The following is a 26,654-nucleotide window of genomic DNA, read 5'->3' as shown; positions in this document are numbered from 1 at the left end:
GGGCTTATTAATTAAGCAGCCAATCCTTTTGGCAAAAATAATGAGGAATAAGCCCACACACCAGCACGGGGTTCTGTGTTGCACCTCGCTCCCAGTCCTGTTTAATGTGGAGCTTTAGCTCCAAACACTGAAAGTTAATCAGCAAAGCATCTTCTTAAATTTAATGATTCTCTGCCCCAACATGCAGCTTATCCACCATACTGAATATGCTATTATCAAGACAGCTAAAGTTAGGCGGGAAACAATAATTACTCAAGCTGGTAAAATTTATTTCCTGTGAATGATCCTTATCTCAGTTCTTTTCTGTTATCTCTTTCACCCAGCATCCCCAATCTGTCTTCTGCCGGACTTCCAAAGCAAAAAAGGAATCATCTCATTAAAACAGCAATTTTTAAGAACAATGGCTGAAGCGAAAGCAGCCTGTGGAAGCTCAAAAGAAGCCAGAGTGTTACATTAATTTTACCTCACAATATCCATGGCCTGGTAAACGATCTCAGACTGGTCAACTCCAATCACATGCTTGGCCCCAGCTCTGGCTGCAAACATGGTGAGAATTCCAGTCCCACATCCAACATCCAAGATTACCTGGAATTTACATTAAAAAAATCATGGTGCAAATGAAAAACAAGGAATTAATAGCCATAATTAAAGAAACAGTATCTACAGCCTAAAATAGGATGCTTAGAAAATAACTGGATTGCATAGCACTTTATCTTTCAATGCTATAATTTCAAAAATTGAACAGATATGCCGGTAAATCACATTACAACTTCTTACATGAGAACTTTATAACAATTATTAAGTTGCACCCAGTGCCTTCAGTTGCATTCCACATTGGTGCATCTGATTTTTTTAAATTTATTACAATACAGAGCGGAATTGGCCCTCTGCCCCTCCGAGCCCAGCAACCCCCGATTTAATCCCAGCTTAATCACAGGACAATTTACAATGACCAATTAACCTACCAACTGGTACATCTTTGGACTGTGGGAGGAAACCAGAGCACCCGGAGGAAACCCACATGTTCACAGGGAGAGCGTACAAACTCCTTACAGGCAGTGGCAGAAATCTCAGCATAAGATGTGTACTTAATGAAATAAGCCCTTGCTTGCCTTGTGCCGATTACATTGGCATAAATTATGTTAATGCAGTTAAAACTGCCCCACATGTCAACCCCAGTGGAAAAAGTTCAAGAGTCCCAGAACAGCAAGTTACATTCTAGCTTCATTCACAATTTAACCGGACATTCAGCAGATTTTGTCAAGTCCACACGACATGCTAAAATTACAAGGGACAGCTTACTGCAACACTTAGCTACTGGGTTATTCAATCAAAGGTTGCCTCACTTGTAACTCTGTAGACAACACTCCATTACTGGAGGTCGTAGGAAAGGCATGCAGGCTCCTTAAGAGGTTTAGGACATATTAGGACAAAAGACACATGCCCATCTGCAGATGGCTTGCTCCTTATGAATCTCAACAGAAACCACTCTCTGAATTTGATGATAAGCAACGGATCATATTCATGCTTCCAAAGTCTCTAAAGAGTTTAGGGCGGCACAGCAGCCTAACACTATTACAGGGCCAGCGACCCGGGCTCAATTCCACCATTCGCTGTAAGGAGTTTGCACGTTCTCCTCATGACCATGTGGGTTTCATTCAGGTGCTCTGGTTTCCTCCCACAGTCCAAAGATGTACAGGTTAGCAGATTAATAGGGCACATGGGTGCAATAGGTGGTGCAGGCAAAATATTTTGACATCTAAATTTAAAAAAACAGTGATTACACTGCCTATCTCGCCACTCTGTTGCTGAGACAGCTCTTCCTCTCTGGAGGTCAAGGTTACAATGATTCTCAATGCCCTGGCTACTGGACCATTCCTGGCAGCTGGCGTAGACTTCCGTCCCGTTTCTCAATGTGCTGCTCATCACAGGCTTGTTCTACACAAGCCGATGGCTCCACTCAGTGAGAGGAATCATTGTGACACCCGTCCCATGAAGCAGAGCAGTCCATGGGCAACCACTGCTCCTCAGGTATGCAATCTGGAATTCCAATCTCCAGAGTTAGATTAGATTAGATTATGAGGGCACGCAGTCCTCGTTTATTGTCATTTAGTAATGCATGTATTAAGAAATGATACAATGTTCCTCCAGTACGATATCACAGAAACACAAGACAGACCAAGACTAAAAAACTGACAAAAACCACATAATTATAACATAGTTACAACAGTGCAAAGCAATACCGTAATCTGATAAAGAACAGACCATGGGCACGGTAAAAAAAGTCTCAAACTCTCGAAAGTCCCATCATCTCACGCAGACAGTAGAAGGAAGAAAACTCCCCCTGCCACGAATCTCCAGCGCCGCAAACTTGCCGTTGCAGCACCCTGGAAGCACCCGATCACAGTCCGACTCTGAGTCCATCCGAAAACTTCGAGCCTCCAACAGCCCTCCGACACCAAGCACTGAGCACCATCTCTGCCGGGCGCTTCGACCCTGGCCCCGGCCGCCAATCAACAGGCAAAGCCAAGGATTTGGGGCCTTCCCCTCTGGAGATTCTCGACCGCACAGTAGCAGCGGAAGCAAAGCGGGCATTTCAGAAGTTTGGCATCCTATTTCAACTCTACACCTGTCAAGCTCAGCAGCAGAACAAGAGGTCAGATGCTGTCCTAGAAACAGGCAAACTGCTCACGAGTCTACTGGACGAGAACTCAAGAGAATAAGGACAGAGATTAGCCACTTGGCCACTCAAGCCTGCCACACCACTCATTATTATGGCTGATTTTCAAACTTCTTTCATCTTCTCAGTCACAGCAGCCTCTCTGGGTCCAAACAAAGGTGTAATTGTTCATCTTTAACATCTTTCTTTTACAATCACAAGATACTGCTGGATATTAAGAATATCAGATACTGCAGTTCTACCCCATCATGGGTGGTGCGCAAAGCCAGTCCGCGATCCAACAAATGGTGCAAATCATTGTCTTTTTGGTATGATTGCAAGACCATGCTGCAAGGTCGCGCGTTACAGCCATCCAGAGGAGGAGATGCCAGAGGCAACGTGGCACAGCTGGGTTGGGGTCTGGCTGCTAACATCGGTGATGCTCTCCAGTGTTCGCTCGGTGCAGATGGTGCGTCCATCTGCATCTGCACCAGTGCGTGATGAAGAACTCCTGCATGCTTGTTCTTGCAGAAACATGGTTCCAGGAATACATCCTACGCACCATCAATCTACAGGCACTTGGGTTATATTTTTTTTTGTAACGGTAGGTTGCTATCATAATTGTACGTGCTTTATGCTGTGTATTTTCCACCTTGGCTCTAGAGGAATGCTGCTTCGTTTGGCTGTGTTCATATGTCTGGCTGAATGACAATTAAACTTGAACTCTCTTGCACCAGCTCATCACAACTCCCCCCAACTTCTTGATCTTTCAAATATTTTTTCTAACCTCATCTTAAATACAGTGGATGCTGGTTAACCAGTCCATCGGCCTATTGGGGCAGCCGCTTATTTGGGACAATTCTAAACAACAAAAACTAATCAAGAAAATAGCCGGAATTTTCTTTGTTTAAATGGGACATTATACTAATTAATTGGCAGGAGACTGTTTCTAACTAGCCATCAGTTACATGAATATAAGACACTACCCTCTGTGCAAACAGTTTTTAAATAGTGCCAGCCATGTGTGTTTGTGTTCAAAAAACAGTGATTTTTGTCACTGATAGTTGACAAGAAATAAGCAGTAAGACAATTTAGAATTGGTTTTCTCGCTGTGGTCTCAAGCATTCAGGCTTGGAGATGCCAGAAATGGTCAGGAGTGAAAATTAAATTATTTCACTACTTCAACAAGTTGGGAATAGTGAAGAATTCGAAGGTATCGAAACTAGTCTTGATTATAACAAAGATAATGAAGATTTGGAGAATGCAATCGTAGAAAGCATTAGATGAAGGCAGTCCATTATCTGCACTAGGTGTCTGCACTAATTTTGTTCGAACACAGCAGCATGTTGGTTGTTCATGGTTTCTGACAACGGCAATGAAACTTGTGCAGGAGAATTTTTTAAAAGTGGAAAAGCCGTTGCACTGGGACAGTTGCATTCTCTCGACCTCGGAAGTCCAAGTCCAGAGGTAGGAGTTGTTTTTCATTTAAATACATAATATATTACCTGGTTAATGGTAGTTTGTCTTTCTTATACTTCTTTACTTATTTCCATGAAACTTCAGCAAATTGAGGCAGCTGCTTCATTGGGCCAAAATGTACTGGTCCCAATGCGTCCCAATTAACCAGAATCCACTGTATATCTAATGATCTATTAGCTTGCGTCAGGAGGAGAGAAGTCCAGAGATTCATGACCCTCCAGAAGACATTCTATGCAACTCAGTTTTAAATGTTTGGCCTATTATTTTGCTGCTATGCCTTTTTTTTTGTGACTCAAATGACTAGCTTTATCTGTACATAAAAATATATAGTGAAATGCATCGTCTGTGTCATATCAAATCAGCAAGAACTGTGCTGAGCGGCCCAAAAGTGTCACCATGCTTCTGGTGGCAGCACAGCATGCCCACAAATTACTAATCCTAACCTGTACATCTTTGGAAGGTGGGAAGTAAGCTGGAGCACCCAGAGGAAACCCACACAATCACAGGGAAACGTACAAATTCCTTACAGACAGCAACCGGATTCGAACCCCAATCTTACAGCTCATGTTGTAAAGCATTGCACTAACTGCTACACTACCATGCCGCCCCACTGCTGGAAACATCTCGACACATGTCCTGTCAAGCTCCCTGAGGGTCTTCTATATTTGAATAAGATAACTCCTTCTAAATTCCAAGCAATACAAACCCAAACTGATAGCCTCTTTATATGGCAGCCATCTCATTGCAGAGAATAGCCTGGTGAAAATCCCTTGAACTGTCTCCAATGCTACTCCGTCTTCTTTACTTAAGGGGACCAAAACTGTGCACAGTAATCTAAGTGTGGCCTCACCAACACCCTGTATAGCCATAACAAAAGTCTATGTTGTTAAACAGCCTATTTTGACTTCTTAAACTCCTTACCATTGAGCACATCAACAAGGAGCCCTGCCAGAAGAAAGCAGCTCTCATCATCAATGATCCCCACCATCCAGGGCATGTTCTCTTCTCACTGCTGCCAACAGAAGGAGGTAAAGGAACCTTCAGTCCAATGCGACCAGGTTAAGGAACAGTTGTTACCCTTCAACTATCAGGCCCCAGAACCAGCATGAATCTCTTCACTCACCTCAACTCTTAACTAATCCCACAAAGTACAGGCTCATTCTCAAGGACTCTACAACTCATGTTCTCTGTATTAATTAATTCATTCACTCATTAGTTATTTTTTTTAATCTTTTGTTTATTTACACCGTTTGTCGTCTTTGGCAGATCGGTAGTTAGTCAGCCTTTGTGTTTACTTTTCATTGATCCTATGGTATTTCTTTGCTCTACTGTGAATTCACGCAAGAAGGTGAACCTCAAGATTGTCTATGGTGACATTCACACATTCTGAAAATCTACTTTGAACTTGAATTTTAGCAACAAAGGCTGGCATGCTGGTTCACCTTCTTAATTACTTGTGGACATGCCTGTCAACATTTAGTGATTCTTGCAACAGATCAGCTAGATCCCACTGAAATTCACTCTGTTGCAGTCTCGCTGCATTTCGATAACAATCTACCTTTGACTTAAGTACATGACCTCACACTTCCCCACAATAAACCGCACTTGCCAGGCTTTTCCTCCATTCACTCTTCCACCTATCTCACATCACCAACAACTTGGAAACCTTAAATTTCACTCCTTCCCCAAGCTCATTAATCTAAACTCTACACATCTGAGGGCCAAAAAAACTGATTCCTGGGAATGGGAATGCTTACAAGAGATTCTGCAGATGGTGGAAATCTTGAACAACACACACTAAATGCTGGAGGAACTCAGCAAGTCAGGCAGCATCTACTGAGGGGAATAAACACAATGCTTTGGGCCAAGACCCTCCATCAGGTTCACCTCTCTCCTAACTTTCCTCAATGGTTCACTGTCGTCTCCTATTAGATTCCCTCTTCTTCAGCCCTTTCCCTCTTCCACCTATCCCCTTCCAGCTTCTTATTCCATCATCTCACCCACCCACCTTCCACTTCACCTGCTCTCACCTATCACCTGCCAACTTGTACTCCCTTTCCTCCCCCGACCTTCTTATTCTGGTTTCTGCCCCTTCTCTTTCCAGTCCCGATGAAGGGTCTCAGTCTAAAAATCAACTGTTTATTTGCCTCCGTAGCTGCTGCCTGACTTGCCGAGCTCCTCCAGAATTTTGTGTGTGTTCTCCTTGGATATTTCACTGCCTACATCCTTGCAGCTTGATTAGGGTCCATTAATTCCAACTCTCTGTTATCAAAATTTGAAGTAAATTTATTAGCAAACTACATATATGTCACCACATGTCACCCTGAGATTCATTTCCTTCTGGGCATTCACAGTAAATACAAAGAAACACAATACAATCAATGAAAAACTGCACACAACAAAAACGGACAAAGAACCTATGTGCAAAAGACAACAAATTGTGCAAATACAAAAAAAAAGAAAAACAAAGCAAAATAATAATAAATAAAATAAGTAATAAATATCAAGAGCGTGAGTTGAAAGTGAGTCCGTAGGTTGTGGAATCAATCCAGCGTTGGGGTGAGTGAGGTTATGAAGTGTAATAACTATCCCTGACCCTAGTGCTGTTTTCTCTGTGACAGACAATCTTCGATCCAGAGTTCCGATCTACTTCTAAGTGGCATCATTCTGCTCAATGAGAACATCAAGCTGTTCCTTGGTGACACACTGCTGCTTCATGCTGCTCTTGTTTGGCAGAGACCAGATTTCTCGTTGGATAGGCTCCAGACAAGTTTATGAGACAGACATCATGATACTGCCAAACAATCCCCATTCCCAGTACCATAAAGCATGCAGGAAATCTCCTACTGAGAATCATCAGCATTCTTGTGAAAAGGCATCCTGTGACATGACATACGCGCACAACACACCCCTACCTCTGTGCTCTCATCGTAATAAGTACATTTTAAGGTTATCTTCTTTTACATGACGCAGCCATTATTGGCAGGTCAGCATTTACTGCCATCCTGAACTGCCCTCAAGGTGGTGAGATGAGCTGCTACAGCGCATGATTTCTGCACCTGGATATTTTTGACCCTCTGGTGAAAAACCTGCAGGTTCTTTAACACACCCCCAGCAGAGCAAATCTGTTCTCCTTACCGAATTTACTGTCGGTCTTAAGTCGCAAATGGACCCATGTAGATTTGTGCCCACCTGCCGACACAGACTAACTTCAAAAAGATTGCTGCTGGCAATACCCAATCTCATGAATGAATAAAAAAAAAGATAAAAACATATTATAATATGCATATTTTTTTCTCTTTGACACCAAATCAGGAGATTAAAACGTCAGCTGAGTTTTCCTGTGAAAATTATCTTTCTTAAATCTTTCTGGAACCAGAGGGCACAGCCTCAAAATTGAAGAGTATCGATTTAGAACAGAAATGAGGGGGAATTTCTTTAGCCAGAGGGTGGTAAATCTGTGGAATTAATTGCCACAGATGGCTATTGAGGCCAAGTCACTGGGTATATTTAAAGAGAAGCTTGATAGGTTCTTGATTAGTAAGGGTGTCAAAGGTTAGAGAGAGGGCAGGAGAATGGGGTTGGGAGGGAAAATGGTATCAGCCACAGTGGGATGGTGGAGCAGATTCAATCTGCTCCTATGTCTTAGAGTCTAAATTATGTTATTTCATTTTCTATCAGAATTTTTCCTTAGGAGCTCATAATAAATTTTATTTCACTACCCAAAATTGGCTAGCCTCTGCAAATTTCTTTCCATGAAGGCCAGAAATCAAAACCTTATGGTGCAGTCTGCGACATACATAGCAAAAGAAAATTTAAATTGGTTTTATTCATCAAAGCAATTGAATATTTTAGAGAACAAATGTATTTTTTTCTTCATGACCTTCAAAATAAAATTTGAAATTATGTCTTCACTAGAAGTAATTTAACAATTCAGTATTTGATCATTAAACACTGTTCACTAATGGACTGCAGTTGCAATAAATTAACAGGAGCCGTGATATCTTTTCCTATTCAAACAATAAAGCTACTTCGTATGGTAGTCAGCAATTCTATTGTAAACCCCTCCCCCACACCACAATGCTCAACCTTGTGTAAAACAAGGCCTTAAAAGGATTGAATATGTAGAGCACAAAATCATTTCTATCACAGCGAGATGCAAAGTCAGTACATCTATAGTTTGTATTTGTATATTTTCATATATAATTGGTACAATAGGACAGAGGTGCTGAATTTAAATTGTTAGAAATTCAAGAACTGAATCATTCAAATGATGTCAACTTGGAGGATTTGATTAGTATTAACAGAGCAATATTATGAATTACTATAAATTTCTGATCTTGCAGTTAGTTTCTTTGTGATTACTGATGATACTGAACGGGGACCATCGATAAAGCTAATAATGTGCAATCACGCTTTCGATGACTGCATTGAACAGTAAGAAACAGACTTTTATCAGAAGCTTCATTCATCTGCGGCTTCTTCATGGGAAATGCTGTCAATGCAAAATTGATTCAGCTCATTCCAATGCAGCAGATAAGGATGCATTTTTCAAGTATGCTTTGGAAGAACAAATTCTAAAAATAACACAAGTTCACAATTGAACTGGAAATGCTTTGGACCTTGGGCTCAATTTGCCAATCCTTTTTCAATATATAATTGCATTTAAATAATTATCTCAATATCAATGAAATACAAAGCAAATACATATCAGAGCAATTTTCAAAGTCACTATAATGAACATCCTTGAAATAGTGCATGGCGCATCAGAACTATGCAGTTTAATGTTCAATTCAGGATCAAATATGATGGAAGGTCTAAGGAAAATCTGGTCTACGGAAAGATCGGTTGGAAAGAGGTTAGGAGAATTCAGGGTGATGTGCTTTCTGTCATTCTGTGCTACAGCTGAAAATCAACCAAGACTTGAATTCAACAGGCAACTTAAAACCACAAAAATAATCCTGATGGGAGGGTCTCGACCCAAAATGTCAACAGTCCATTTCCCTCCACAGCTGTTGAGTTCCTCCAGCATTTTGTGTGTTGCACCAGGTTTCCAGTATCTGAAGTCTCTCTTGTGTCATTACAAAAGCAATCAATGCAAGAGTGGATATGGGGAGGATGGTTCCAGTGGTGGGAGGGCCTAGGACCAGAGGGCACAACTTAGAATAGAACAGCATCCCTTTAAAACAGATACAATCATGTATTTCTTTAGCCGAAGGGTGGTGAATCTGTGGAATTCAATTGCCACATATGGTTGTGGAGGCCAAGTCATTGGGCATACTGAAAGCGGACTTATATAGGTTCTGATTAGTAAGGGTGTAAAAGGTTATGGGGAGAAAGGTGTTGAGAGTGATAATAAATTAGCCATTATCGAATAGCAAAGCAAACTCGACGGGCTAAATGTCTAGTTCTGCTCCTATGTTTCATGGTCTTATTAAGACCACACTCACTAAGGTGTGAAGAGAAAGAAGGATGGATACTTTGGAGGGTTTGAAGCTTACATTGTCACAAAGCAGGGAAAAAAAAATTTGTTGGAGTCTTATACATTAACTTAGTGAGGACACGTGGGAGGAGGAGGACAGAATATTGTCAGGCAACAGAAGGTGTTAAAGCTGGTGGGAGGCTGGATGGTCAGAACATAGTATAAACAACTACAGAAAATCAGCAATTATACTAAACTTAACAGCAACAGGAGTGGCTTTGCAATTACAAAATATCATATCAAAGTTCAAAGCTGAAAGTAAATTTATTATCAAGGTATGTATATGTCACCAAATACTACCTGACATTTATTTTCTTGCAGGCATGCATTCACAGCAGAACAAAGAAATACAATAGAATCAATGAAAATCTGCACGCAAAGACTGACAACCACCCAACTGTGCAAATATAAAAAAAACAAAAATTAACAATGAGTAAATAAATAAATAAATAATTCTGAGAACATGATTTGTAAAGTCCTTGACAGTGAGTCCATAGGTTTTGGAATCAGTTTAGGTTCAGGTGAATGGATCAGAATCAAGCTCAATATACGAGGGGTGATTGATAAGTTAGTGGCCTAAAACCTAGCACATTTATTTTCTGACATTTACACACTTAGTCCAGTGGTTGTGGAGCACATGGATCCCTTCTTTGTAGAAGTCAGCGTCTTGGACCTCCAGAAGTGGTCCACAGCATGGGGTGATTGATAAGTTCATGGCCTAAGGTAAAAGGAGGTGAGTTATTAACTTCAAACTTTCTGCACTTTCACTCAGAGTTGAACTGCACGTGCACGTAACAAGAGCTGTATAACTCATCTCCTTAGGCCACAAACTTATCAATCACCCCTGCTGTGGACCACTTCTACAAAGAAGGGATCTGTATGCTCCACGACTGCTGGACTAAGTGTGTACATGTAGGAGGGGACTATGTTGAAAAATAAATGCGCTAGGTTTTCTAAAATTAACTGCTTCTACATTAGGCCACGAACTTATCAATCACCCCTCGTAATTTGCACATGTCATGAAATTAGTTGTTTTGCTGCAGCAGTACACAGTTACCACACAGTTGAGTTATCCACTCTGGTTCAGGGGAACCTAATGATAGAAGTGTAATAACTGTTCCCTAACCTGGTGCTGTGGGACCTAAATTTCCTGTACCTCAAGTGCTTATCTATCCCAGAGAATATTATAGCTAACAGATTATCAAGTCAACTTGCTCTAGTACTGTTACATTCATTTAGTTGTGCAAGTTATGCATAATTTAAGTCAATTTAAGTTTATATTAACTTAAGTTTGTCATTTTTATAAAATAATGTGTCACTGGTGCAAAAGCTAATTTTTACATAGCATTTGTACACTGTGTGCACATGCTTATGTCAATAAACTTGAACTAAGCACAAAATTAATTTCCTCAAAGTTCACACAGTGCGAATGAGGGAGAAATTAGCTGTAACCAGAGTATAGCCAGCGATAAATCTACAGATAATAATGAGTCAAACAAGAGGAACTACACTGCAAAAAAAAGAGTAAAACTGACAGAAAAGGAACTGAACAAGGAGTGGAGAAAGTGCTGATTAACTGAACAATAATAATACGGTTGTGTGCAAAAGTCCTAGGCAGCCTGGATTTTTTATATGGCTTCAGATGGTATGTACCACAGCTGAAAATAAATCAATTTGTAGATCACAGAGCCATAATCTCAAAATCATCAAGGTTGTCTGGGTTCACCTGCAGCGACGGAGTAAGCAAGACAATCAGAGTCTACAGAACAACTGTGGCAAGTTCTCCAGGATGCTTGGAACAGCCTACCAGCCAATTTCCTGACAAAACTGCACTACAGTGTACCACGCTGTTCCTTTCTGAGGAGTGGGGTACCACCCCGCTAACTGACTGAAAGGAACCATCATCATCCTATGGGATGGATAGCCAGAGAGGGAGACAGACAGACACACAATGTACCTAAGAGGATTACTGCAGTTTTGAAGGCAAAGGATAGTCACATCAAATATTAATTTGATTTAGTTTTTCCTTTTACAGCTACTGCTCGTTATAATTTTTTTGATAGCTAGTAACTTTTCATTTCATTATTTTTGAAAGTACCTTCATTTTACAGAACTTAAGGATTTATTTAAATCTTACATCCATCCTTCAACGAGAGGGAGTAAGAATCTTTGCGTTATGACTCCGTCACAATGTACCAACATGTGAATTTAAAAGTCTAATGGCTTGTAGAAAGAAGCTGTCCCATAGCCTGTTTGTCCTGGCTTTAATGCTGCGGTACCATTTGCCAGATGGAAGCAGCTGAAAGCGTTTATGGTTGAGGTGCCTGGTGTCCCCAATGATTTTCCAGGCCTTTTTTCTGCACCTGCTTCTATAAATGTCCTCAGTGGAGGGAAGTTCACGTCCACAGATGCACTGGGCTGTCCGTACCACTCTCTGCAGTGCCTAGCGATCAATGATGGTGCAGTTCCTGTACCAGGCAGTGACACAGTCAGTCAGTATACTCTCAGTAGTACCCCTGTAGAAGGTCTTGAGGACTTGGGGGCCCATGCCAAACTCCTTCAGTCACCTGAGGTGGAAGAGACACCCTCGTGCTTTTTTTTGCCACAAAGCTGGTGTGTACAGTCCAGGTGAGATCTTCAGTGATGTGTATACCAAGGAACTTGAAATTACTCACCCTCTCAACTGCAGTCCCATTGATGTTGATCAGGGTGAGCCTGTCTCCATTCCTCCTGTAATCAATGATCAGCTCTTTTGTTTTTTTGGACATTGAGGGAGAGGTTGTTATCCTGGCACCACTGTGTCAGGGTGTCAACCTCTCCTCTGTAGGCTGTCTCATTACCACTAGAAATAAGGCAGATCAAGGTCATGTCACCTGCAAATTTGATCAGCAGATTGGAGCTGTGTGTGCAGTACAGTCGTGGGTATAAAGGGAATAGAGAAGGGGACTCAGAACACAACACTGGGGAATACCTGAGTTGAGGGTCAGAGGGGCAGAGGTGAGGGAGCCCATCCCTACCACCTGCCTGTTGGCAATCCGATAGGAAGTCTAGGATCCAGATGCACAAGGTGGGGTGCAGGCCGAGGTGTCTGAGCTTCCTGTTAAGTCTGAAGAGAATTATGGCGTCGAATGCTGAACTGTAGTCCAGGAACAGCATTCTAACATATGCATCCCTCTTCTCCAGGCGAGTGAGGACGGTGTGTAGTGCTGTGCTATGGGCATAATCGGTAGACCGGTTCCGTCAGTCTAAGACTTTTGCACAGTACTGTATATGCAAAAAAGGAAAAGGATGCCTTCATTTTGGATGGCAGGTCCAATGGATGGAGTCAAATAGAGACATTATTAAACACGGAAATGAGGAGAGCAACAGGAAATAGGCAAAGACTGTGTGAGGAGCACTGTCAGCAGTAGATCAAGAGAACAAGCATTGGGCCTCATTCAAACAACTGTCCGGGACATTCATTACTGTTGGTTTTGGGCTGAAGTGTAGGATAGTAGGAGGAGAGGAAACCAACAGAGACATATTTGATACAACAGCCTATTTTCACCTTAAGTGCAAACAGAGAGAGAAGGAAATGGAAGCTCAAGGAGACAAATTAAAGTCTAGAAGCTTCATCCTCCCTGTTCAACATGACAATGGAACTGCAGAAAGAGGAAAAAAAATTCTATTCAATAAAGAATGATGACACACATCTGATGATGTAACTATCCTCGCTACTGGCATTAGTTCTCAGGCATGTTTAAGCTAGTATAATATGGCAAAAAAGGTGTTTGCTCTTCCTACCACTAAACATATCTTTACCTCCACCTCCTCTGCTTTCCATGGGGATTCCAAGATTCCCTTGACTATTCATCCATCCACACTAATCTCCCTCAGGCACTTATACCTGCAGGTGGCCTAAGTGCTACACTTGCCCATACACCTCCTCCCTCACCTCCATTCAGGGCCCCAAACAGACCTTCCAGGTGAGGCAGCATTTGACTACAAATCTGCTGGGGTCATCTATTGTGTCTGATGCTCCCGATGCAGCCTCCTCTATATTGGTGAGTCCCGTCATAAATTGGGGGACCGCTTCATCGCGCACCTCCGCACCATCCGCCACAAGCCGGACTTCCCAGTGGCCAAGCATTTTATTTCCAAGTTCTATTCCCATTCAGGCATGTCGATCCATGGTCTCCTCTTGTACCAAGATGAAGACACTCAGGGAAGAGGAGCAGTTCCTTATATTTCGTCTGCGTACCCTCCAACCTGATGGTATAAATATCGATTTCTCCTTCCAGTGAACAAATCTCCCCCCCATTTCCCACTCTGATCTTTCACTTCTTCTCATTTGCCTATTACTTACCGGTGAATCCCCTCCTCCCCCCAACCCCCCTCTGCTCGTCCTAACCTCTTTACCTTCACCCTACTTTTTTATTCAGGCATCTCCCCCCTCCTTTCTCAGTCCTGAAGAAAAACCTCAGCCCAAAATGTCGACTGTTTGTTCATTTCCATAGATACTGCCTGGTCTTTGGAGTTCCTCCAGCATTTTGTGTGTGTTGCTTTGGATTTCCACATCTGCAGATTTTTACATGTTTGCTCTTCCAGTTTGACTGACTTTTACATAGTACTTTTTCTAACATCGATTAGATCTTCAAGAATTTTAATCTATACAAGTAGAAAACATGCCATGCTACAGAAAAGACACAAGTAAGCTGGAGAGTGCAGAAAAGAAAAATAAGGATGCTGTCAGAAGAGACTGCAGATGCTGGAATCTGGAGCAACAAATGATTTACTGGAGGAACTAAAATTTTTGACAGTTTGGATCAAAAACCTGCATCGAGACTCCCTCTTACTCAAATTCAATAAAAACCAAAGAGCTAATTATTGACTACAGGAGGAAGAAACAAGAGGTCCATTAGCCAGTCCTCATTAGGAGATTAGAGGTGGAGAGGGTCAGTAACTTCAAATTACCTGACGTTACCATTTTAGAGGATCTTTCATGGCACCAACACATAGTGCCATCACAAGAAGGCACAAAAGCACCTCTACTTCTTTAGAAGTTTGTGTAGGTTCAGCATTCCATCTAAAACTTTGAGAAACAACTAGACTTACACAGTGCAGAGTATCCTCACTGGTGGCATTAATATGGAATTAGAATGGAACGGTCTACAGAGAGTGGTGGATACAACCCAGTCCATCACAGGCAAAGCCCTCCCTATCACTGAGCACATTTACAAGAAGCACTGCCAAAAGGATTCTCATGTTCTCTACACACTACTACCATTGGACATGAGCTACAGGAACCCTCAGATCCCACACCACCAGTTTCAAAGACAGTTATTCTCTTTCAGACATTAGATTCCTGAACCAATGTGGGTAACTTCACTCACCTCAACGCTGAACTGACTCCACAACCTGACGCAGACAATCTGACCCGACGCAGACTGGGAGACCGTTTCGCTGAACACCTATGCTCTGTCCACCAGAGAAAGCAGGATCTCCCAGTGGCCACACATTTTAATTCCACGTCCCATTCCCATTCTGATATGCCTATCCACGGCCTCCCCTACTGTCAAGATGAAGCCACACTAAGGTTGGAGGAACAACACCTTATATTCCGTCTGGGTAGCCTCCAACCTGATGGCATGAATATTGACTTCTCAAACTTCCACGAATGCCCCACCTCCCCCTCGTACCCCATCCTTTATTTATTTATATACACACATTCTTTTTCTCTCTCTCTCCTTTTTCTCCCTCTGTTCCTCTCACTATACCCCTTGCCCATCCTCTGGGTTTCCCGCCTCCCCCTTTCCCTTCTCCCTGGGCCTCATGTCTCATGATCCTCTCATATCCTTTTTGCCAATCACCTATCCAGCTCTTGGCTCCATCCCTCCCCCTCCTGTCTTTTCCCATCATTTCGGATCTCCCCCTCCCCCTCCCACTTTCAAATCTCTTACTAGCTGTTCTTTCAGTTAGTCCTGACGAAGGGTCTCGGCCCGAAACGTCGACTGTACCTCTTCCTATAGATGCTGCCTGGCCTGCTGCATTCACCAGCAATATTTATGTGTGTTGCCACAACCTATAGACTCACTTTCAAGGACTCTACAACTCATGTTCTCAGTATTTTTTTTCACCTCAAGCTGTTAAAACCTGATGTACCGGAACAGCCAAGCACACTAATTTCTCAATTGTGAGGAAGTTTCGGACTATTTTAGTGGTGTTTAGTATTGTGGCTTTTATAAGTAGCCCTAATTGTTTAATGCTATTGGGTAGCGCCTTAGGATGACACCAGTTGTAAATATTACTATCAGGACAATGTTTACCTTGTTCATGTTCTATAGTCTTTCAATTTCTTCTTTCAATTTAGCATATTTCTGATGTTTTTCACTTATTAATTTCTGTGAGTTATGTGTGTTTGCAATGGCTATATCAATTAAATAAGTTGTTCTTGCTTGTTTATCCTGTATTATTATATCCGGATGATTTATTTTTTCACAGCTCAAGCTGGTAAAACTTGAGGTATGGGCACAGCCAAGCATGCTCATTTGTCAAATGCTAGGAACTTTCTGACTACTGTAGTGGTGTTCAGTATTGTGGCTTTCTGAAAATTATTATTATTATTGTTATTATTTGCATAATGTGTCTTCTTTTGCACATTGGTTCTTTGACAGACTCTGGTATGTATAGTTTCTCATAATTTTTACTGTATTTCTTTGTTTTCCTGTAAATGCCTGTAAGAAAATAATTCTCATGGTGACATATATGTATTGGGAATAATAAATTAACTTTAAACTTTGAACTTAGAGGCACTCATGGTCCTGATACAGGATTTTGTCTCAAAACATCAACAATTCCTTTCCTGCCACAGATGCTGCATGACCTACTGAGTCCTTCCAGCAGACCATTGGGTGCTTCATGAGGATTCTGCCAGGACTCAAGTCACTGAGTTATAGGGAGAGGTTGGGGAGGCTAGGACTTTATTTATTGGAGCATTGCAGAAATTTAGATATGTATGAAATCATGAGGGGTATAGGTAGGATAAATGCACCTGGTCTTTTCTCCCCACGGTCAAGGAATCAAGAACAAGAGGGCATAGGTTTAAGATGAAAGGGGAGAGATTTAATAAGAACTTGAGAGGCAATATTTTTCACAGTGGATAGTTATATATGGAATGAGGAAGTAGCTGAGGCAGGTACATTAACAATATTTCAAAGGCACCTGGATAGTTACATTGACAGCAAGGGTTTAGAGTAGGGGGTCCCAACGCGGGTCCATGGACCTCTCAGTTAATGGTAGGAGTCCATGGCATAAAAAAGATTGGGAAACCCTACTTTAGAGGGATATTGGCCAAATGCAGGCAAATAGAACTAGCTTAGATGGGCATTGGGGTTGGTATGGAGTTGGGCTGCAGGGTCTACTGCTGTGCTGTATGACTCTAAGTATGCATCTTCCCAAGCAAAGTTACTGAATACTTGTGCTGATAAAAAAATTCCTCATGCTCCTTATCATCTGACCTCCCTTAACTAATTTTCAAATCGTCTTTTATCTACACCTTACTCTCTTCCCCAGCTCTGCTTTGAAAACTGTAAAACCTCAACCTCTCCCCCCAATGTGGGCAAGGGACACTAACATTAAACATCAAGTAGTCTCTCTTTCCACCAACGCTATTTGCTTGGCCAAGTTCTTCCATTTATGTTTCCAATCATAGCGTGCACAGTTTTATTTGTTTTCCATTCAGAATCTACACTGTTCATTCCATACAGAAAGCTATTTCGATAGCAAGAATTTTTCCAAACAAATAATAAATCAGTGTGGCAGCTTATTCAATAGAGACGATAAACCGTGCTTCACATTAAACAGTAAAACCTGCAATGGCCAATAAATGGAGACCTTCTAATATCCCAAGAACAAATCATTTTTTGCTACTGACACAGCCAAGACATACTTACTACCCTCCATCCCTCAAATTTCTTGAAAAATAGGAAAACTATTGAAAATCTATTCCAGCTTTAAAGGACATTTTGCCTGTGAGACAAAACATAGTGAATTCTGGTTAACTGGGACACATTAGGATCAGTACAGTTTGGCCCAATTAAGCAGTTGTCCCAATTTGCCAAAGTTTCCTGGAAATGATTAAAAAGGTATAAAAAAGGCAAACTATCATTAAACAGAGTAACAAACTACATATTTAAGTGAAATACAGAACAAATCAGAACAGTACCATTGCTACCACAGTACTATAAAACTGTGTGTTTGTTCCTAGTAAAAAACAAAGGCGGTGATAAATCAGCATGTAGGAGGGAGACTGAAAATCTGGCTAAGTGGTGCCAAAACAACAATGTTTCATACAATGTCAGCAAGACTAAGAAGCTGATTATTGACTTCAGAAGGAGGAAACCAGAGGTCCATGAGCCAGTCCTCATCAGAAGATCAGAGGTGGAGAGGGTCAGCAATTTTAAATTCCTCGGTGGAACTGTCTAGGGCCAAGCACGTAAGTGCAATTACAAAGAAGGCACAGCAGCACCTCTGCTTCCTTAGGAGTTTGCGAAGATCCGGCCTGACAGCTGAAACTCTGACAAACTTCTATAGGTGTGTGGTGCAGAGTATGTTGACTGGCTGCATCACAACCTAGTATGGAAACACCAATGCACTGGAATGGGAAATCTTACAGTCACAGTCCATCATGGGCAAAGCACCCCCCCCCCACTATTGAGCACATAAACAGAAAGCATTGTCACAGAAAAGCAGCATCCATCATCAGGGACCCCCTCAACCCAGGTCATTCTCTCTTCTCACTGCTGCGATGAGAAAGAAGATACAGAAACCTCACTAGTCACACCACCAGGTTCAGGACCAGTTATTACTCTTCAAACATCAGGGTCTGAGGTTGCACTATCACTATTCCCACAAACTACAGACTCACTTTCAAGGATTCTTTATCCCATGTTCTTGACATTTATTGCTTATATTCTTTTTCTTTCTTTTTGTATTTGCTCAGTCTGTTATCTTTTGCACACTGGTTGAATACTCAAGTCTTTCACTGATTCTGTTATGGTTATTATTCTTTTATGGATTTATTTAGAATGCCCACAAGATAATGTATCTCAGTGTTGTACATTGTGTGTATTTTTATAATAAATTTACTTTGAACTTTGAACTTAATAGTTATCAACAGAGAAATTCATCCAGTGTACGCTGCCATGTATGGGGGTATCTAGGGAGGCACTGCATCTCTGGTGAAGGGGCTTGACATGTCCATTCTGGGGCAAATCATTCACCTTTGGTCCCCATCGGACACCCAGCTCTTACCTGTGGCTCCAAGTACCCATTTGCATGTGACAGCAGCCACACCCTGGTACACTGCTTTGAAGGGAGGCCAAACCAGGTGAGGGTAGCCGGTGGGCCTCACACCCTGATGAAATCGGCACGTGCCCGTCCTAGCATGTGAAGTCAGCTCCAGCATACCAGTGAGATCCAATAACCAAGAAGGTGATTCTGCAACACCTCATGGAGAGTGAAGGGCAGGATAAGGCACAGAAGATGTTATGGTTATCCACTGCAAAAAAAGACCCAGGTTTGTGACGACTGACCCGGGCTTCCGAGGTCAAGAGACTAGAATTGTCCCAGTGCAACAGCTTTTCCACATTAAAAATTCTTCCGCACAGATTTCACTGTCATCAAACGACATCCAACAGGCTGCCATTTCTTTTGATTGACTGTAAATGAATAAAATTAGCGCAGACAATCTAGTACAGATAATGGACTGGCTTCATACAATGCTTTCAATGATGGCATCCTTCAAATCTTCATTTCATTATAACATTCAAGATGATTGTTGACACCTTCAAATTCTTCATGGTTACTAACTTGTTAAAGTAGTGAAATTGTTTCATTTTCACTCCCGGCCGTTTCTGGCATCTTCAAGCCTGAATGCTTGAAACTGCAGCGAGTGTGAGCAATCTCAACTTCCTGGGTGTCGACATCTCTGAGGATTTGACCTGGTCTCAACATATTAATGCAGCTATAAAGAAGGCAAGATAGTGCTACATTTTATTAGAAGTTTGAGGAGATTTGGTTTGTCACCTAAAACACATGAAAACCGCTACAGATCTACCATGGAGAGCATTCTGAGAGGCTGCATCACCGTCTGGTATAGGACGACTACTGCACAGGATCATAAGAAATTACAGAAGGTTGAAAAGTTAGTCAGCTCCATCACGGGTACCAGCCTCTGCAGAATCCAAGACATCTTCACGAACTGGTGCCTTAAAAAGGTAGCATTCATTATTAGGGACTCTCATCTCACTGTTACTGCCAGGAAGGAGGTACAAAAACCTGAAGGCACACACTCAGCAACTCAGGAACAGTTTCTTCCCCTCTGCCATTTGGTTTCTAAATGGATATTAAACCCATGACCACCACCTCCTTTTTTCTGTTTTTTTGCACTATTTTAATTTAACTATTTCATATACAAACAGTATATATACTTACTGTAATTTTTTTTCTATATTTGTCATGTATTGCAATGCACCACTGCCACTACTAAGTTATCAAGTTTCATGACATATGCTGGAGATACTAAACCTGATTCTGTTTCTGATTCTGAATTCTAAAATGTCTTACTGCTTATTTCTCACCAACTATCAGTGACAAAAATTGGCTTTTGAAGACCAACACGCTCAGTTGACACTACTTAAAAACTGTTCTAAGCACAGTGTAGCATCTAACAACCACACAATTTCACGCAACTCACACTTCTAAGAAACAGTTTGGCAACAGTCTGCTGGCAAACAGTCCTAAATAAATGAAGGGAATCCCCTCTATTTTCTCAATTAGTTTTTGTTCTTATTTGTCTCCAAAAAGCAGCTGCCCTGATTAATTGATGGACCAATTAACCAGAATTTACTGTGATTTATAATGACTCAATCAGTTTTTGCTAAGTTGGCTTGTTATCCAAGATCTCCATCAATCCTCTGATCATAGGTGAAGTGTTCACAATTAGGACTAATGACCCACAATAAATTATGGAAAGTCATCTTTTATGCTGCGCTGTTCCAGATCATTTCCACAGTGCTTACTCCCAATGTGACCTTGTGTTCTGATCAATTCTGCAGATAATGAGTCCTGTATACATTCTGGGAGAAGAAGTTGCAGTGGTAGAAGTGTACAAGTACTTGGGCGTTCACCTCGACAACAGACTTGACTGGAAAACCAACACCAAGCCTGTTTACAAGAAGGGGATGAGCAGACTATTTTCTAAGGAATCTGAGATCCTTTAATGTGTGCAGCAGGATGTTGGAGATCTTTTACCGGTCTGTTGTAGGGAGTGCGAACTTCTTTGCAGCTTTATGTTGGAGGAGCAGCATCGGTGCTGGTGATGCTAAAGACTAAATAAACTCATCAAAAAGGCTGGATCTGTACTTGGCTACAAAACAGACTCTTTTGAGTTAGTGGTGCAGAGAGGTCACTAAACAAACTGTTATCCATTGTGGACAATCAACACATCCTCTCCGTGACCTACTGAATAAGCAGCGGAGCATCCTTTCAGACTCATTCTACTCTGACGTCACAAGAACCGTTACAGAAAATCGTTCCTACCATATGTAATCAGCATATACAGCAGTTCATCTCTGTGTGAGAAGAGAACACACATCATAGTACAATAGTCTCCGCTTTTTTATTTTGTACATTTCTTGTGTATATTATTTTTCTGTATTTATTACTAGTTAAGCACACTGCTAAGTGTTTTTAAACGTTGCTGCTTTAACGAAAGAATTTCCCACTCAGGACAATAAAGTATTATTACTATTGTCATTATTATTATTATTAGCAATTCCTAAGGTAGCAACGCAAAATGACAAAGATGGATTCTGCCCTGTCAGTGGAGTCACCCCTCAGTTACCATCTCCATTTTAGGTCAAACAATCAGCTTGACGCTTAAATGGCACCTGAAAATAATCCAATCAGATGTATTGAAGGAAAATGAATAAATCTGGACCAATCACCTCCCATCAACTAAGAGGATGATCAACCTGTTATGGTGGAGGCTGAGGTCCCAAGGGTGATTGCCATCTGGAGTTCAGCCAACTAGGGCTTCACTCCCTAGTAATGGTAAAGTCAAGGGGGTGGTTCCAGACAAACAGTAATTCAATCAAGACCTTAGCGGTGGAGCTGGCGGAAGATGATGACACATCACACGACAGTGAAGGCGGAGGAAGGCTGCAGCAATGAAGAAACCCCAGTCGTATTACATTCCATGCTACTCTGGCCAAGACCTGTCAAGGATTACGTGGTGGCTGCCTGAGCATCAGCCTCCCTATGTTAAGCAAAGTCATTCACAGGCCTTCTTAATAAGGGAATCTGCCCTAACATCCTGAATTAGGTCCTATGGCAATCAGCAAATGGTGAAGGAGGCAAGATTGTGTGGATCTCAGATCAGTCTCCAAAACTACTTGAAGACCCTTCAATAGACAACCCCTTAGGAGAACATCATACTCAACTTGAGTGATCACATTACTACTACTAACGCAACAGATTCAAACATGGAAAAGTCTATACCCAGTCTAGGTCACCATGAAAGGTCCTTGTCAACAACATCTGGGAACTGGTGACTTAAATGGGCAAGCTCTCCCACAAATAAATCTAGCAATGAACTGATATAGGCAGATTCACATAATCAGTGCTGACATTGTGAGCTAAACAGCCATTTCCTGTGCTGTACTGTTCAATGGAACTCTACTGGAGACTTAAATTTCATCACTAAGAGTGGTTCAGTAGGACCACAACTGATTGAACAAACCAAAACCTAAGGGACAGAGCACACAGCTGCCAGGTGCAAACTGTGGCAAGATGTAAGATGACGGCGGAGTGAATTTACACCGAGAAGCCTGCTACAACAGCTTCTCACCAATACACCTACTGCCGGTGCATCTGTGTGAAACCACAGACCCCTCACAATCCATAAAGAGAGAAAGTGGATACAGCCTCAGAATACAAGGACATCTCTTTAGAACAGATGAGGAAGAATTTCATTAGCCAGAGGGTGGTGAATCTGTGGAATGCATTGCCACAGACAGCTGCGGAAGCCAAGACACAGGGATAAAATGCAGAGATTGATAGGCCCTTGATTAGTAAGGGTTTCAGAGGTTATGGGGAGAAGGCAGGAAAAAAGGGTTGAGAGGGATCACAAATTAACCATGATGGGATGGTGCAGCAGGCTCGATGGGCTGAATGGCCTATTTCTGTTCCTATTTCTTATGGTCTTGCGGTCTAAAAAGGCCTAGACACCTACTCAAACAATACTCTAAAAGAGAAAACTGTTATGTGTTGTTGAAAATAAGCACAGCCAGCGAAAATAATTTTTTTTGCACATTTCCAGGATTTTTTTCTTTTCCAGCTGTATGTAAATTTGTCTCCAATTAACTTATCAGTCAGTTCTTGAGATGTGTGTGGATACTTGAGCAACCGGAGGAAACCCCACAGTGTTGGAACCAAACGTTAGACTCAAATCCAGGTTTAAAGTACCGTGGGTCAAAACTTATCACTGCACCACTGTGCTGCACATACTAGATACAAACCTACTGAAACTAATTGTTAAATTGGCTTATTTATGTCACATGTCCAAGGTACAGTGAAAAAGTTGTCTGGTACACCGTTCATACAGATTGATTCATTAGAACCTTGCACAGAGGTAGTACGAGGTAAACAATATTAAGAGTGACACACACAAAATGCTGGAGGAACTCAGCAGGTCAGGCAGCATCCATGGAGAGGAATAGAGTCGATGTTTCGAGCTAAGACCCATCGTCAGGACTGGAAAGGAAGGGGGAAGAAGCCAAGATAAGAAGATAGGGGAGGGGAAGGAATGTAAGCTGGAAAGTAATAGGTGAAGCTGAGGGGAAAGACAGGTGGGGGGGATGAAGTGAGAAGGTGGGAGGTGATGGGTGGAAGGCAAAGAGCTGAAGGAGGAATCTGATAGGAGAGCAGAATGGACCATGGGAGAAAGGGAAGGAGGAGGGGCACAAGAGGGAGGTGATAGGCAGGTGGGGAGAAGAGAAGGTAAAAGAATGGAGCCAGAATAGGGAATAGAAAAGCAGAGAAAGGGGTGTAATTACCTGAAGGTGGATAAAATAGATTTTCATGCTGTCGGGTTGGAGGCAACCCAGATGGATTATGAGGCGTTGATCCTCCGATCTGAGAGAAGCCTCATCGTGGCAGTAGAGGAGGCCATGAACCGACATGTTGGAATGGGAATGGGGAGTGGAACTAAAAGGGCTGGCCACAGGGAAATCCTCTCTACTGTGGATGGAGCGAAGATACTCAGCAAAGCCATCCACAATCTAAATTAGGTCTCACTGGGGGCTGCACTGGGAAGAAATTGCACAATAAAGTCCAACAGCTACAATGAAAGTATAGTTCAGGTAGACAAAAAGGTGTAATATCATAATGAGGTAATTAAACATGAATAACTTTAAACTATATGTGTAACCACTCAGTAAATGTGTTGGTAATGTGTCTAACGACCACCCAGAAACTTACGGACTGCATCAAGCACAATTATCAGGCTGTTGGTTATTGACGCAAACAATGGATTTCACTGTACGTTTTGATGTGCAAAAGTCTTGTGTCCGAATGCGAATGATGAAAAACCTGATTCTGATATGGGTCTCTGTTGTGGACGGAGAGTGGGAAGGCGGCAGGGAGAGGAGAATCATGTTTGGAAAAGGGGGGAAGGAGATGGGAGGGAGCAGGAAGCACCAGAGAGGCATTCTGTAATGATTAATAATCCAATTGTTTGGAATCAAATGACTTTGCCTGGTGTCACAGGGCTGGGTGTATCTGCACCCACAACACCCCCCACCCTGGCACTCCTTCTCTGCCACCTGTCCCACACCCATTCCCACGATGCTCCACCCTCACCATTCCCAACATCCTTCCCTCCCGCCAGATTTACCAACTCACTCTCGGCTCCACTTTGACAAATACAGTGCTGTGCAAAGGTTTTAGGCAGCCTATATGTGCCCAAGACTTTTGCACTACTGTGCATGTGCCAAATAAAGCTAAACTTATCTTTATGGAGGCAGCACAGGCATACTGTTCATGAATTCAAGAGGGGAGAAAAAAGATCATAGATTACAAACGATGGTACAATTTTTAAACTCAAGATTACCCAGTGGAACCACATCCCTATGTATTCTTGCATTTCTATGTACCTCCTAGGTTTAACAAGCAACATGCAAATAAACAGCTCAAAATTGCTTCCCCAGCTGTCCCATTATACGTGGCTGATAACACTTATGGGATACCACACAACGTAATGACAGCAATGATCTGTACTTTTGTTATCAGCACCCTCCAGTTTCTGTGCACCGAAAAAAAATATTAATGCATTATAAACTCCAAGACTATTAAATCAAACCCTTTCAAGATCATCTGCAACAAGAGGGCAGTAACTGAGCCAGCAGCTGCTGTAGCACTGGCTAGGTAACATACCTTGTCCTTGAAAATATGTGAGTTGAAGTACATGAAATCCCTGTAGCTTTCTGTCCGCACTTTGTCCTGCAAATTTATGGTCAAGGATAGAGTAAGTTCAAACAAACAGCATGTCTTAAATGGCAGCCTTTAGCAGGATTGACAAAATATTTGTAAACTCCCTTTCATCTTTCCTACAGCAAATTATCAATTCATTTTTACAAAGATATGTATTTAATGAGTCAAACAACTAATCCCAACCTTAGGCATAGCATTTTATCATTTTCAATTCATAGTATGCATTCAATCTCTGACAAAAGCTCCCTCTACCCAGGGTACCAGAGAAGCACTGGAAATACACCAGTGTTGAAAAGAAACATCTCATAACTTCACACCCATAACACTAAGGCACAAATGGAAAATTATTGTAAATAATTTTTTTCTTAGAAATTGCAGTAAGACATTTCTACATTGTTTAAGTAAATTATGAGGGGTGATTGATAAGTTTGTGGCCTAAGGTAGAAGGCGTCAATTTTAGAAAACCTAGCACATGTATTTTTCAACATAGTCCCCTCCTACATTTACACACTTAGTCCAGCGGTCATAGAACATACGGGCCTTGGACCTCCAGAAAGTGTCCACAGCAGGGGTGATTGATAAGCTTGTGGCCTCAGGTAGAAGGAGATGAGTTAATACAGCTCTCATTACATGCGCATGCATTCAACTCCTTGAGTGAATTACGCAGAAAGTTTGAAGTTAATAATTCATCAGGGGTGATCAATAAGTTTGTAGCCTAAGGTGAAAAGAGATGAGTTATTAACTTCAAACTTTCTGCATAATCACTCAAAGAGTTGAACTGCATGTGCATGTAACGAGAGCTGTATAACTCATCTCCTTCTACCTTAGGCCAGGAACTTATCAATCACCCCTGCTGTGGACACTTTCTGGAGGTCTAAGATCCGTATGCTCCACGACCACTGGACTAAGTGTGTAAATGTAGGAGGGGCTTATGTTGAAAAATAAATGTGCTAGGTTTTCTAAAATTGACTCCTTCCACCTAAGGCCACGAACCTATCAATCACCCCTCGTATGATTAGTGCCTTAATGTTTCACAACATTAGCACTGCTGTGCTAAAATGCTCAAGAGGGCTCGCCTGCAGTTAGGACTATGAAGAGAAAATCCAGAGCATCCAGGCCTAAATCGGAGCTGCTCTCCCCCTCCCCCCCCCCCAAGTATTCACTCAGCAGGAAATGGCCTCTACTGTGGTCTGGAGGGGCTGGACCAGATATTCTGCATCGTTGTATTTTATTGATACTCAAAAAGTGCTTGTCGTCTTGTAAGTGTGAGAGCTGGGCCTCAAGCCGCGAGTTGCCCTGGGAGATGCATTGGGACCGTGCACTCTACCAGGAACGGAGTTGTGTAGCGTCCAGGCTGTAGCAGGCTCCACACTCACCCAAGTGTTCACTCAGTGGAAGACGGGTTCTATTGTGATCAAATGTGGACTGATGGCACGAATTTTGGGAATCTTTTATTGCGTGATCGTGACACCATTTGTGCTTGTTTTCTTGTGTGTGCTTTGT

The 26,654-nt window shown here is 42.0% G+C and overlaps 1 protein-coding gene across 2 annotated transcripts in view; it reads right to left on the bottom strand.

Annotated features, from left to right (window-relative positions):
- Nucleotides 1–26,654, bottom strand: part of prmt3 (protein arginine methyltransferase 3) — a 287,320-nt gene that overhangs the window by 218,157 nt on the left and 42,509 nt on the right. The window contains exons 8-9 of one of the 2 annotated variants that reach the window (XM_063061729.1): nt 25,095–25,160; nt 464–585 (exon numbers count right to left, since the gene is read on the bottom strand). In XM_063061729.1, coding sequence (XP_062917799.1) covers nt 464–585; nt 25,095–25,160 — 188 coding nt within the window. The remainder of the gene's footprint in view (nt 1–463; nt 586–25,094; nt 25,161–26,654) is intronic. The other variant, XM_063061730.1, reaches the window with a different exon arrangement.

This window comes from Mobula hypostoma, chromosome 11 (assembly GCF_963921235.1).
Source record: "Mobula hypostoma chromosome 11, sMobHyp1.1, whole genome shotgun sequence".
NCBI classification, from domain to species: domain Eukaryota; kingdom Metazoa; phylum Chordata; class Chondrichthyes; order Myliobatiformes; family Myliobatidae; genus Mobula; species Mobula hypostoma.
The sequence above is the reverse complement of the archived record's forward strand: the minus strand, read 5'-3'. Positions and strand labels throughout refer to the sequence as shown.